Source organism: Calliopsis andreniformis, chromosome 9, assembly GCF_051401765.1.
Source record: "Calliopsis andreniformis isolate RMS-2024a chromosome 9, iyCalAndr_principal, whole genome shotgun sequence".
NCBI classification, from domain to species: domain Eukaryota; kingdom Metazoa; phylum Arthropoda; class Insecta; order Hymenoptera; family Andrenidae; genus Calliopsis; species Calliopsis andreniformis.
Genome location: NC_135070.1, coordinates 11,536,984 through 11,550,684, shown reverse-complemented (window position 1 = coordinate 11,550,684; position 13,701 = coordinate 11,536,984). Strand labels below are relative to the sequence as shown.

The window sequence follows — 13,701 nt, the reverse complement described above, 5'->3', positions numbered from 1 at the left end:
AAATAACGGAACTACTAACCGTTTTATACATGAGCCGTTCAAAGGAAAAGTGACGAACTCCACTTTTTGAAGTTTTTAAAATTTTAATACTCAAGCTATTGATGGATGGTTAACTTTCTATATTTAAAATAAATATAAAGTTTGCAGAAATGTTCTGTATAAGTTTAATTATGGGGAACGATGCATATATGTATATTTTTAATATGAAAATACAAGAAACTGAAAAATAATTGTTTTATTATTTTTCCCTTCTCTTCTGGCACATTTTGAAAGAAAAGAAACTATTTTGAATAAAGAGAAACTTGAGTAACTTATTAACAAGAATTTTCAGTATTAATAACAAATTAAGTTAATGTCAATGGAAACAGTATATTCATAATACTAGTGTTATTAAAAACAGAGCAGCACAGTGTTACCCAGTTAAGCACATCTGTCGTCTGAATATTTCAAGTGTCTGCATAATTCTAAAGTTATGTATAAGTAGTATGCAAAATGAAGTTTTCCAAAATTACCATAAATGTAATGAGGCAATAGAAGGAATACTTGTCATGTCATACTATCGAATGTTGACGCAAAATAATTATCTTCATTATAACAATCAGGTAGTAAAGGTAATCTAATAACATCAAGCAAACCTATTGCGCTGGCCGAGAAGCGCCATATGTACATATAATACACGCATGTATGATATTTTGTTCCAGGCTACGAAAACTATTATGCATACAACAATATATACATTATAATATAACAGGACGCTTATTAAATATAATTTCTAAACACTGTCATTTAAGATTACACATAAATAATTTGTAATTAGATTTCTATCTCATCATATATGTAAGATATTCCAAACATGTGAACATAACTTCAAAGGGGAGCATACACATAATAAAAAAGTTCGTCCAACTTAATACCTTGTTTGACGTTGTTTCCAAGTTAAGCGAAGTTCCAAGATAAGCGAATTTTCATTCCAAAAATTTGAGTAAAATATGCAGTATGTACTGGAACCTCTAAAGCAGACGATTTATAATGCAAAGATAATTAACCTTGAATTATAATAGTAAATCAACAAGCTGAACAAGAATTGTCGGGGTATCAGAACACCTGACCTAGAATATATCTTCTCGAATAGGAAACGACTAGTGAAAAGGTCGATAAATAAAATCACTTCGACAGTAGGCAAAGTCCCAGATTAACGCGAATCTAGGATCGAGTTCTCTTTGGAAGCGAGGAAATCCGAGGAAATGTAATCCAGAAATGACGGAAGTCGAGATCGAGCTCGTTACCCCATTTACATTACTAAATCTTCTTTCCTAGCAGCTTGCTTTGTCTCTCGTTTCCCAGGGAAATCGCGAAGTTCCCATGACTAAGGCGAAACTTCGTCTCTCGTTCAACCCTTTCCGCGCGTCGATTTCTTCGACTCTGTGGTCGCCAACCGAATCGAGTTTACTTTTCGCTCGCGATTCCGTTCAAATACCAGTAGGAGCCACCTTCGACTCCTTCGTGTGATTTTCGAGAGGAATTCTTTGAAGGATTCGTTCTCGCAACGATGCGAGCACGAAACTCGTCAAAGCGAGCCGAAAGCTATAGCCTCGCCGAGATTCTCGATATCCAGCGACAAATCCGTTTAATTTTTCCACAAAGGACGGGGCAGGATCGCAAAAGACTGATATCCTCGGACGGATTTTTCCTTACGTAATCTCGACCTGGCTGAGAGACGCTCCTTTGAAGGCAAAATAAGAGGGTTATGCTCTCCTATGAAAGAATGGTTTTTACAGGGACTTTGTACGCGAGCAGAGCAACGTTCTCGTGAGGATATTCGGAAGGGAGTATACATTTGTAATGGCACACTTTTCACGACAGGCTTCGTTTAATTTAGGTATAATCGTTTAGTTAATCGTTCGAAACCTGAGTACTCGAGATGAAAAGAATCGACTGTTTGAAAGTTTATCTATTCATAGATCGAGGTTCTCTGGATTAAAATTGAAACTATGTACTCGTAGAATTTTCATGTATTAGAAGATTAAAACATTCCAATGGTATGGTACCGAGAGAGTATTTAAGTACTCGAATAATTCATGCCGCGTGTAAAAGATGCAAGATGCAATTAATACTACCTTTTAAAGCGAATCTATTCATTCGAGTGTTGAACGAAATAAAGGAAGATGAAATATTTCGCAGTGAAACTGTTTCAATAAAAAGAGTCCATATATGGATGAGCCAACAAAAAACAGTTCACGCTCGAACACAGACGCATACCCAATTTAATGCATTAGAACGTGGATAAATATAGGAACGCTAGCGTAGAAATTTAATTTTAGGTTCTGTTTTAATTAGTTACACTGGAAGCTATTTTATAAAGGAAGCCTCGTAAAGTGTTTTTTATAAAACGTAAAAACGTGAGGAAATTGTTTCAAAATTATTTAAAATGAAAGAAATTAAAATCATGTATATATCTATGCACCTAGAACATTTAATATTTCACTATTTTAATATTATATTTTATTCGAGCTATTACGTTAGCGAATTAGACCAGCTTTGTCACAAAATCTCACATCATCCCTAACACCATAAACACTATTGAATATATAGCGAGTGTACTGTGACTATTTGTCCACGATGCAATTCCTAGGAGGAACAGCCTCGAGGGACCAACCGTTTTCGTTCCATCCATAAAACTATACCACCCGTACAATTCTCTTTCTATTCAGAACTCCGTCAAACTTTCACGATGATTATTATTGGCTGACAAACGGCACGCGATAAGTCAGAATTGGAATATCGATAAAGAACTCCAGCGTGCAACTTCTACCCCATATCAAATACGATCAAATAATCCTATTCAAATTCCGTTCTATTTGCGTGTAATGTAATAATCGATGTTCAACAGTGGCAAAATAAATCGAAAACAGGTAAAAAGTACCGCAACGAGAAACTAATGCCTCTGGATCTCGATGGTCAGAGGTGATCCACGACGCGGTAACGCGTGGTTCGCCTCGAGGCTGAATTCTCGAATCGGTTATCGGCCAGTTTGAACGTTTTGCATAATACAGATCGCTTTGTTTACGTTCGTTCACGGTCCAGCGTCTTCGGGAATTTCTCGAGTGGCGAGAGGATGAAACGGCGAGAAGCTGCGGGAAAGAAAGAGAAAACTGGATAGGGGGAGAAGAAGCAGAGAAGGGGGCGAGAGGAAGGGTGGAAAAGGAAGCCATACTGCGTGGCGTGCGCGCTGCTGTTGCTGCAGCTTAAAGCTGCATTCTTTCGTGGGAAGGAAAAGAACCAACAGGGGGAACCAGGAGGGCGAGAAGAGCTTGTGGGTGTGGGGGGGATAGAGACGAAGAGAGGGAAAAATCCGAGGAATGCACCGAGGAGAGCACTTTGAAATCGGCTGGCAGTGGTTTAAGATTACGCCGAGTAAGGTTCCTCGAAGGCCTCTCGAATCTCTTCTCTCCAGGCCGAATCCTTATGCGGCCAACTTGACGAAATGGAACGCGACCCTGATTGCCTCGGCCGTGCCACGTCCAAACGAATCTCTCTCGCCTCGATTAACGAGTTTAGCTTTATTGAACTAACATTGCTCCTCACGCGACCCGTCCGCTGCTGTCTCCTAACCACCGGAGAAAAGACCAGCGCGAACCACCGTCCCCTCGGACGCTTTGACAACCGAGAGCCTGTCGATTATATTTCACCGTTCATTCAACTTATCTCACGACAAAGGGTTACGTAAGATCTGACCCGATCGTGTAACAGTCAATGGACGAACGCGCGCATTCCAGGGTAATGAACGAGAGCCTTTGTAACACGGGTCTGTAAGATGACTGGCGGTCGACTTAGGGTTTTAGAAGAAATCAAACAAATTTCTTCGATAAATGGAAGAGTATATATACATATTTGTGCTGTTCTCTTTGAGATACGGATACAAACTGGCGAAGAGTCGATTTTCTTAGGATCCCTTTATCTGAGAAAATTGTCTGGAAAAAGGGAGAGGTGTGCTCCCAGGTGTCGTGACTTGAAACAGATTGGTCGATTAAATCCAAACGAAAGAACGTCTAGAAGCACTATCCACGCAGTTAGAGGTTTCCTGAGTATCGAACGACAGACGTGCTGTTTACTCCCACTTAGGAATACAATTAATAAACTGCCACGAGTCCGCCTGTCCTCGTCCAGTTAAAAAGTTAGACAGCTTATCTCGCTGCTCAAGTCCCGCGGAAACAAAAGCACGACTCGAAAGATCTCTCGCTCGGGGTAAATTCCTCTCTATCCGTTACTCTCCCACTTTTGCGCGAGCGTTCCCGTGGAAAGGAACAATGAAATTCTCTCCGAGGATAGTCGCTGGGACGCTCCTAAAGCGGGACGTAGAGACGCGAAAAAGCGAAGGAAATTCCGCAACTCGTCTCGCGTTGCCAGTCAAAGTCGAGCCTCGAGCGTCGGGGGAAATGCGAGGGACCGATTCCTACAAAAGAAATCGGGAAGAATACCACGCCTCGAGTTCAACAGATCAAAATTGAAATCGCGCCCGAAGCAGAGGAGCGTGTATTTCCAGTGAACGCCCCCTGGTCGTCGCGCGTTGATCGTCGTTCCCATGAATTTCCAATTTTACGACAGCACCTTCTCGCCTCGAATATACACAGGCTCGCGAAGTTAATCTCATATTCGAAAATTCCCACGGAACGAAGGTGCGCGCACACTCTCTATGAAAGTACTGTGGAAGGGACTATCGGTACGTGTACCTGGTTTTCTCAGGGTACGCGTTTCGTATCGCTCGACCCGATACCTTGCCATCCGATATCTCTCGCCAAGAAAAACAGAGCCGGGCTACTGGTTTTGGATTACGAAAGTGGAAAGAAGACGTCGTGGTTTGCGCGTTCGTAGACCGACAGCGTCTCTCTTATCGCGTTTCCCAGCCCCACGAGCACGACGGAATAGTTTAATCCTACCAGACAGGTGTCCAGATACGAATATTTGCCTGCGAGAGCGATCGAGTCGAAGGAACGTATTCCTTTTCGCGGAAACAGAGAGACAACAACCGAGCATATATGCGGGCGCAGTCGGTATTTACGGACGAGGCCTAAGGCCCCGTTCGCCCCACCATTACGGTACGCTTGGCCTCGTCGACGCACTCACGAGCCACGGCGCATGCGCAGCGCGATAAAACGTTACACACAGGCGCGTATTCCCCGTACTCGGTACACGAACGCGTCGTGTATATACAAACGCACCGAGACGCGTACTCACACGATCAGAAAAGCATCGCGTCGTAAGGTTGAAAAGGCATGCATATTCCACTCACCGAGAGTTCCATAGACCAGCAGAAACGATAGCAAGAGTCGTTGGGGCCTCGCCCAGGCCCGTACGATCCACGGGCCAGCCTCCCGTCGCGACATGTTCCTTTATCCTGCTTCTTTCGCTTTTTCCTCTTCCTCCTCCTCGTCTTCGCGGCCAGATAGTCCAGCCGCTGCGTGACCACGCGCTGTCCCCTTCGTCTCCACCGATTCCAACCGATTCGTCCACCGTTCAGCGAGCACACCCGAGTCTCAACGGTCGCTAGAGTACATCACCGGCGCACATGGTTCCCACGATCCCTCTGACTCCTCTTATCCAAGGGAACAAACCACACGTCACACTCCTCGGCACACCTGATGACGACCTGACGCCAAACCGTGTCACAACACGCGCGAAACGGTGCTCCGATATGATCGACGCCGTGCAAACGCGCCTGTTCGACTGAACGACGAGGACGCGCGATTCGTTCGCGGTACCTTGCCTGCTCGCTAACTCGCTGCCTGCCTGCGTGCCTGCCTGCCTGCCTGCCTGTCCGCTCGCTTGTCTGCCCGCCTGCCCCGAATACTCGCCCCCTCTCTCAGCTCCGTCTCTTTCGCGCCCCTTCCCCTGCCCTCGCTGCGCGGCGACCTACCGCCGATTCCCTCTACACGCCGCTGCCAATCCACTAGCCAGCGCCAGCATACAAACAGACCTCTCCCCACCACCTAACTACTTGTTGATCTTCCCTCAGGAGCGGCTGCTGCTGTGTCGGACCACGCGCTTCTTTTCTTTTATGGTCTATCGCTTTTTCCGACACTCTCGATTTTTGGTGACCTGTTGCAATGGAAGTGCTCTTTTTTTTTTGTGTTTTTCTTTGGCTTGTTTTTAGTGAAATTTGTAAAGTCTTAGAAGAGCTTAGATAATAGATGCGAGGTTTGTGGTTGCGAGTGTTGATTTGTGTGTGAGCGTTCTTTGTTGAATTTCTTTGTAATTTTTGTGATTTTGCGTCGTTGATTTTTTTCTTCTGTTTCTAGTGATGATAGAATGCGATTTTTTAGTAGAATTGGTTGATATTGGTGTCTAGTGGGCTCTTTTGGAGGTGTTTTTTATGTGTCTTGGTGGTGTGAAGATCTTGTGGTTTTAGAAGGTTCAATGGTGAAGACAGTGTGTGGCAGAGGTTATGGAAAATGAAATTCGTTGTACTTTGGTATACAAAATATAAGCCTGTGAACGTTGCACGGAGAAACGTTTGATGATGAATTGTAAAGCTTTGAAGAAAGGGAGAGCTCTCTTCTTTGTTGACGTTTTCAACCTTGACATTCAAGCGAGGCGTATGTCACGGTTTTACGATAAGAAATAGTTTTACGATTACTTGAGACTGCAACTTCTCCAAACATCTTTCCGCATTCTTCAAGACGTAAACATAACTAAACTGTAAGAGGGCACACACTTCATGGTAACGCTACCTGGTGCTGAACTTCGAAAACATTCAATTATAAACAGAATTTTACTCCATAAATGTGATTTTCTTATAAAAAGAATGAAGCTAATATTTTTCGAATTTTAATAAGACTTCATAAGTCATCCAACGGTTAAAAATAAAAACAATTGTTTTAATCTATTTAAATATGCATGGTGTGTCGTTTATGCTATTCTGTTTCATATCTTCATTACTCTTTGTAGCGCGAATATATGAATTACGAAAAAATTGTTCAACTTGATGGAACAACTATAGTGATTCACTAAAAATAATTCTAACATTTAAAGTCGATTTCTTAGAGTTTTTAAGATTATCGCAATTTTCTTGAGAAATATTCATTTGAAGTGCTAAGAAGTAATTTTTACATAAAACTCTTTTCTACCTTTGAAAGTACCTTTTAATTACCCAGCAAATACAAATACATTCAAGTAATAATAATAATACAAGAAAATATATTCAACAAATCTTTTTTCAGATCCTATAAAAAGCAACCGGATGCATTCACCAGAAAAAATTCTTCGTAAGTAATAAACATTTTTAATTTCACCAAAACCTGTGGAAGCATTTCATGAAAACCCTCTTGTTCTTTTCATAAAGTTTAATTAAACAAGTCATGTTCCAATTTACGGTTTCCAAACATCCCACGCGCACATACACACACCTTCGTTTCCTTTTCTCGAGCAAATCCATCTAGCTCGTGCCTCGACTGTGACAACGAACAAGACGACAATTGATTCAATATTCCCGAAAATTCGCGAACCGTCGGAGTAGCGCGAACGTCACCCAATTCCGTCGACGTAATCGCGTTTGCGACACGATTGCACGCCCGATTGTCTGTAAAACCCCGTTACATCGTAACCATCGCCATGGCAAACGTGGACATTTACCGAAACGTAGAGCGCTAATAACTCGTACGGTGTCGCATCCAGCACACGTTTGCTCCCGAGAAATTACCGTAATTATAGTGATTTCCTCGTGAATTAGCTTCCCCTTGCCCCGTCCCCTCTCCCCCATTCGCCCTCGTTTCCTCGATTTTTACTCTTTTCATTCCTCCCCGCGTCTTTTCCGCCCGAGCGGCACGTAGGCAGCGGACCACAGGTGGATCGACCTGGCAATCCATCGCGAATCACAATGCCCAGAGAGTCGTTCCACGGACGCTTAGCCTTCGACCCATAAACGCTGACGACAGGTAAATACGATCGATCGATTAACGAGCTTCGCTGGAATTAAAACTATCTCCTAGTCGAAAGCAAGAAGGCGACGTTACCGTCCAGATGTCAACTTGCGCGATTGACCTTTGCACCGATTCCAAGACCTGCGGCTCCCTCGATCCTTCGGGACCCCTGAAGCTAGTTTAATTGAATTCCGCGGTCGCCAGAATCAAACTCGTTAAAACAGTAGAGACTCGGAGGGCTTGTCTACGAGCAGAGTAGGAGCGCTCCTGGGAAAGCGGTGATCGAAGGTCTGTCGTCAAATTCAGCGGAAAAACTCGTCGTTGAGCGATCGACGTCCGCTTTTCAGAGATGTCATACCTACGCGGCAGTCAACCTGTTGCCGCGAACCTGACAGCTAGCTTTTATGGACGAAGTGTAACGTTTCGAGGGCGGGAGAGCTTGGGAGAGCGGATAAGGATCAGAGGAAGATGCCGCGGGTTTAAATTGAGTTCATCGGTGAACTTGGAACGCTCGGGGCTTCCAAGCTTTCTATAAAGCTTCCTGGATCGTTTGAAGTTTGTAAATGTCGACGTTAAGCAAGGGTCGATGGGTAGGATGGGTCGAAGGTGTCAATATAGTTTCAAACTATTTTTCGATCGCGATTCTCGGTCAGGAGTTCGAAATGTCGCGGTTTCCTGATCGTGGAGGAAGTTGGCAGAGGTGCGAACATGACCTCACGTGTTGAGTTCCTCCTCTTCCGCTGTGTTCTTGGCGGAAATTCTCTCGTTGAAGAATGCAGCACGTCACTGGCGTGTGCAACTATGGAGATACTTTCTGTGTTTGTAATCGTCTCTTATTGATTTGAACTTCCTGGCTTACTTATCAAATCATTTAGGGCCAATAAACAGGAGCGATGCACTGTTTCGTTGCGGTCATATGTCTGTCTGTGTCGTTTTTAATTGGAAAAAAAGTTGATCGTGTGATCCTAGCCTTAACAGAAGGTCTTACAAACGTTTTGAAAAATATTTTATAACTTCAATTATTTTTAAATATGTCTTGTATGTATCGTATAGAAATTGAGAATTTTAAATTAATATACATTTACAGATTATGCAAAACTTTACGTGAGAATTTATGTTAGAATAAATGACACATTTTATAAATGGTACCATAACACATTTATATTTCATTATTTATCAAGGTTTATAAATTTCCTGTTTCAAAATAAAACGAGAATCGACATACATTCATTAATTATCGAGGGATTACAAAATAAACAATGTGCGATTCTTTGACTACACCAACTCATAATGAAAATAGTTTGCCGTAGTCAGCACAATGGAAAATCAAAAGAGCCGATTATTAACATACAGTAGAACTCCGTCTATCTAACTTAATTACGGCATACTATGTTTGGTTAATAGAGTAACTCTTTTTTCCTGTGAAGGAAGATCGTTTATCTTAATGTGTATTTTCCTATTTTTTTTTCAGCTTCCGGCCAAGTAAGTTTTACATTAATTAGCGTTTCTTTTTTAAATCGACATTCTACTCTCTTCATATTTCTATGCTTGTAAGGAAAAATGATCAACGTCACATGTTTCTGTTATCACAATATTGGCGTTTAAAGTTTTTACTCTTAATACTATCTTATAAACTTCTCTTATCTTGAACCCTTATTTTGAAGTAAAAAATTCTTTTAGTACTTTTTCTTCTTTCTGCAAACATAAATTCTATATTCTAGATCTCAATTAAGACCTCCACTCGAATTTTCTGACATTGTAACATAGGTGGTTCTGCCTTACGGTTACAGATTTTCGACCTCATCGCTAGAATAAAATTGACACTACCGCTTCTGGATTGGTCCCGATCTGAAGTGTTAGTCGTTCCACGAGGGTGTCTTCCACGGTATGCGACGATGACAGGGAGGACGAGGATTCGAGGTGAAGTAGGTGTCCCGGAACGTATGCCCGTTCCTCTTTTCTCGTTCCGTCCCGCTCGTACGCGCGTAGAAAAATCAATATTTCCACGATCGAGCTAACAAAGAAGTCTACCGGTGCACTCGATCGAAAGGAATAATTCACGGGGAATTTTAAGCGCGCCATCGAGGCGGCCGATAATGGGCCGCGCCTTTTCGCGGCGTGAACGATAAGGCGTAAACCACGCCGGTTGAAAATGAATTAAACCGAACCTCCTACGCGGTCTTCTCATAAATTCGCGTTGCTCTATGATTTCTCGACTGGTATGCCAAGTGGCCAATCCTTTTCATGCGAAGAACCGCGGTCTCGGTTAGGAAATTTGCCAGAATTTTAACGACGATGTTACAACTCGTGAGTATACGACGATAAATTTTAATATATGTATACTTTCAGACGATTGGATATTTAAGTTCAGTATCGAGCTTATATTTATTTAAGTATATTATTTTCGTAAAAATGTAGGTCATTTTTTCAAGGCCATTTGCAGATCAGAATGGCAAAAGAAACCTGCGTATTACGCGTGACTTACTGGAACTTTAAAGCCTGGATTTAAAATTTAAACTGCTGGTAATTACTTAATGTACATTACTACAGGTGAAAGGTACATTCTAATTTTAATTCGTTCGTTTTTTTATTTATTTATTACTGATAAATGGGTTGATATAAGTGTACCTGTTTAAATTTATAAAACCAAATATAACATTAAATAATGAATGAAATAAAATAAAATAAAATAAAATAAAATAAACTGAATATAATAACATATGAGACACGCAGAATCAATGGCCTGAAGGAGTCTATAGCTATACATAATTTAATTTATTTTATGTCATAAATGGGCAAAACAACCCTCTGTACACACACATAAGTGCACTATCAAAAAATACCATTACCATTTATAATGCAATTTTTCACGTTCTGTGGTTCAAATGGAAAGATTTACAGCAATTATATTGTCATTTAGTCTTCTGTATTTTAACTGTAAGTACTGCACGTTAACGAACAATCGAAAAATGTGTATATGTGTACATAAACAACCCCTATTGAGTCAATGTCTATAATCAATTTAAAAAAAATATTCCTTGTTTTTGTTAACTTCCTGTAGGCAGTGTACCATCAAATAGAACTTGGACGTTATTTGTCGCGGGAGATTATTCTATTGCTTCATCTATATTCATTGAATGGTAGCACATACAAAAAAAAAGTACAAAAGAAAAAACAAAGTCAGTTTAGAATTCAATCTCCACGCTGAAAGCTGGCTACATGTTTCGTCGATTTTTCCCGGAAACTGTAATCGGTCGCGTGGCTAGGACGACTCGGCTTATCAGCAGTTTTGATCGTTTTCTGTCTAACCAGCGAATACTCGACGCGTCAGGTACATCGACCCGCGTGTCCATTATCGGTTCTATTCCCAAAAGAGACACCCCTTTCACAGAGCTACCTTTCACTTCCTCTGAAAACAATACTCCTCGAGATACATTCCTATGAACATAGACACGAAATACTGAGAATTACTCTAAAATAGTTGTTAGTACGTTTAAATTATATTCGCAAATTATTTAATATTCCCGAATATCTCAGCTAATGAGCAGAAAGGTATTCTATACATTCGTGAAATAAATTTAGTCACGAAATACATTTAAAACGAATGTATTTATCCACAAACAAGATGTAAAAAGAGAATAAAGTGATGTTGATCAAAGTTAAAAATAATAATCGCATAACAGTAGAAAGTAATCACTTTTTAAATATTGCCGCACGGACCGGTGAAAATATTACCTACGCTGCCCATGACGCTATCATAGTTTGAAACAAAAATTACTGGAACACAAATCTGCCTGTAACTCGGAAGCACGCGAAATAGAACTAATTTCTGCGTGAACTTTTTTCATTATTCGTATGCCCTCGTTCAGACCTCGCATTTTCAAATATTCTATATTTTCAATATTTTTAGAAAATATAGGATATTTTCAAATATTCTATATTACACATCCATTAGATATGTATATAGGAAATCGTAACTGCACCTTGTACAAATTAATGACAACATGCATGTACGTGGTACTCTTTTTGTCTGAGAATGTACCATCAGCTACGTTTAGCTAGTTAGTTCACTGGTACGAACAGAGAAACGAGTTTGCCCCGACAAACAACTTCCATCGTCGGAGTTCGTGTAACCGAAAGGAAGAATCGGGTCTGTCCGCGGGAATGCTGGAATCTGTAATTACGATTCGTAATTGGCCCGTTTCTAGAGCTTTTTTCTCGCCAACGCCTAGACTTCGTTACGGTCGACGAGGCCAGCCTCTACCTCGCCTAATTTGCGCTTCGCTCCTGTCTGTCTTCGACTTTCATTAGTCGCGCGGGTGAAAAAAATTAGAACGTACATGGGCGTGTCGGGAGGAGCACGAGACCACCGTCAACGCTCTCGTTGCAATTACGAGGGCGAAATTTCTTAATAACGCGCTGCGCTTGCTAGTTTCGTATCTCGTTTGCCGAGCTATCTCTCTTTCGAGGATCGCTGATCTAATGGAATTAGCGCAACAAATATAGAGGCGCGACGAGGGATGCATAGATCGTCGATTTGCTCGCGATTAAAGTCGGTGTTGACTCTGCGTAGGCTGGATTTGCATTCAAAGTAGAAGCTCAAGTGCAAGAAATGGCGAAAGGATTGCGTTGAATATCGAGTAAAAGTGCTTTAAAGGATTCGTCGCTGTCGATTAGAAAGACGTTTGAGATGTGTACAGGGTGCTCTAGAATTAAGAGTATGAGTGTTCGAGGTTTTTTATAGATTAATTTCTTAACAAATTTATTTTAGGACTATTTCATCTTAGAATATTTTTATGCATTTTACGTAGATATAGATTTTATTGAAACGTATGGACAAATATTATTCTTATCCTATCTTCTGTAATACATACTAGCTAGTAAATTCTATATGAATTAGAAAGCTAGCAAAACTATAGTTATTTTTCAAATCAGATTGAAGAAGCGTTGGAAAATGATTAATCTAGATGTTTATCCTTTTTTAGATATGTATCTTTTATAGGTGGATGTGTGTTTTTTCAGCAGAAAATTTTGATTTATGTTCTGAAAATGATTTGTTTACAATAGGTCTTTTGGCGTTTCTCTCCTTTATGAGTGGTGTTATCAAGCCAAATTTGTACGCCTATAGTTCCGAGCCACCCCGTATACATTGTCGCGTGGACTATGATTTATGAATCCCCGTTATCCGAGAGCTGACGCGAGCCTCTCGATGTGTCAAACGAAGGCCCCTTCTCTCGGAATTTTCCATTTATTATTCTTCGTTACACGTTAACATCCATTCACCTTCGTCTTCGATGCGCGTTCGCCTTCCTACCGTACAAAACCGATAGCAAGCATAACTCGATGAGAGCGTAAGCTGAAAACGATGCAATCTCACGTCAGAACCTTAAGTAAAATCTGAAAACGCAAAAAGTTGTTGCTGACTTCTGTATAATAAAATTTAATACTCTGTCTGCTCGTGATTCAGTCAAGCATGCAATATAGGGGTGCTTATATTGAAGTTTATGAATTAAAACATTTGAGATATGTGAATAGAAACTTTAAATATTCAAGGAATAAATATTTATTTAAATATTTGAATATTTGTATATTTGAAAATATGAAAGTTTAGAAGTGATTGATGTTTTGCAGGTTCGTATTGAAAGATCAACGAATTCAGCGCACGATTCTAATTGGACGTTTATCGCGACAAACGAGCAGAAAGAAAAGCGCAGTGTTATGTGGTAGAACAGCGTTGACGAATTTGAGAGGGGCATAGCGACAGAAATCACGTTCCCTTGAATCT

General features: G+C 41.0%; 1 protein-coding gene across 1 annotated transcript in view; it reads right to left on the bottom strand.

The window, feature by feature from the left end:
• Positions 1-5,749, bottom strand: part of Shg (DE-cadherin) — a 98,612-nt gene extending 92,863 nt beyond the window's left edge. The window contains exon 1 of the mRNA XM_076385133.1: positions 5,291-5,749. Within this exon, the coding sequence (XP_076241248.1) occupies positions 5,291-5,384 (94 nt within the window). The 5' untranslated portion in view covers positions 5,385-5,749. The remainder of the gene's footprint in view (positions 1-5,290) is intronic.
• Positions 5,750-13,701: the final 7,952 nt, after the last annotated feature.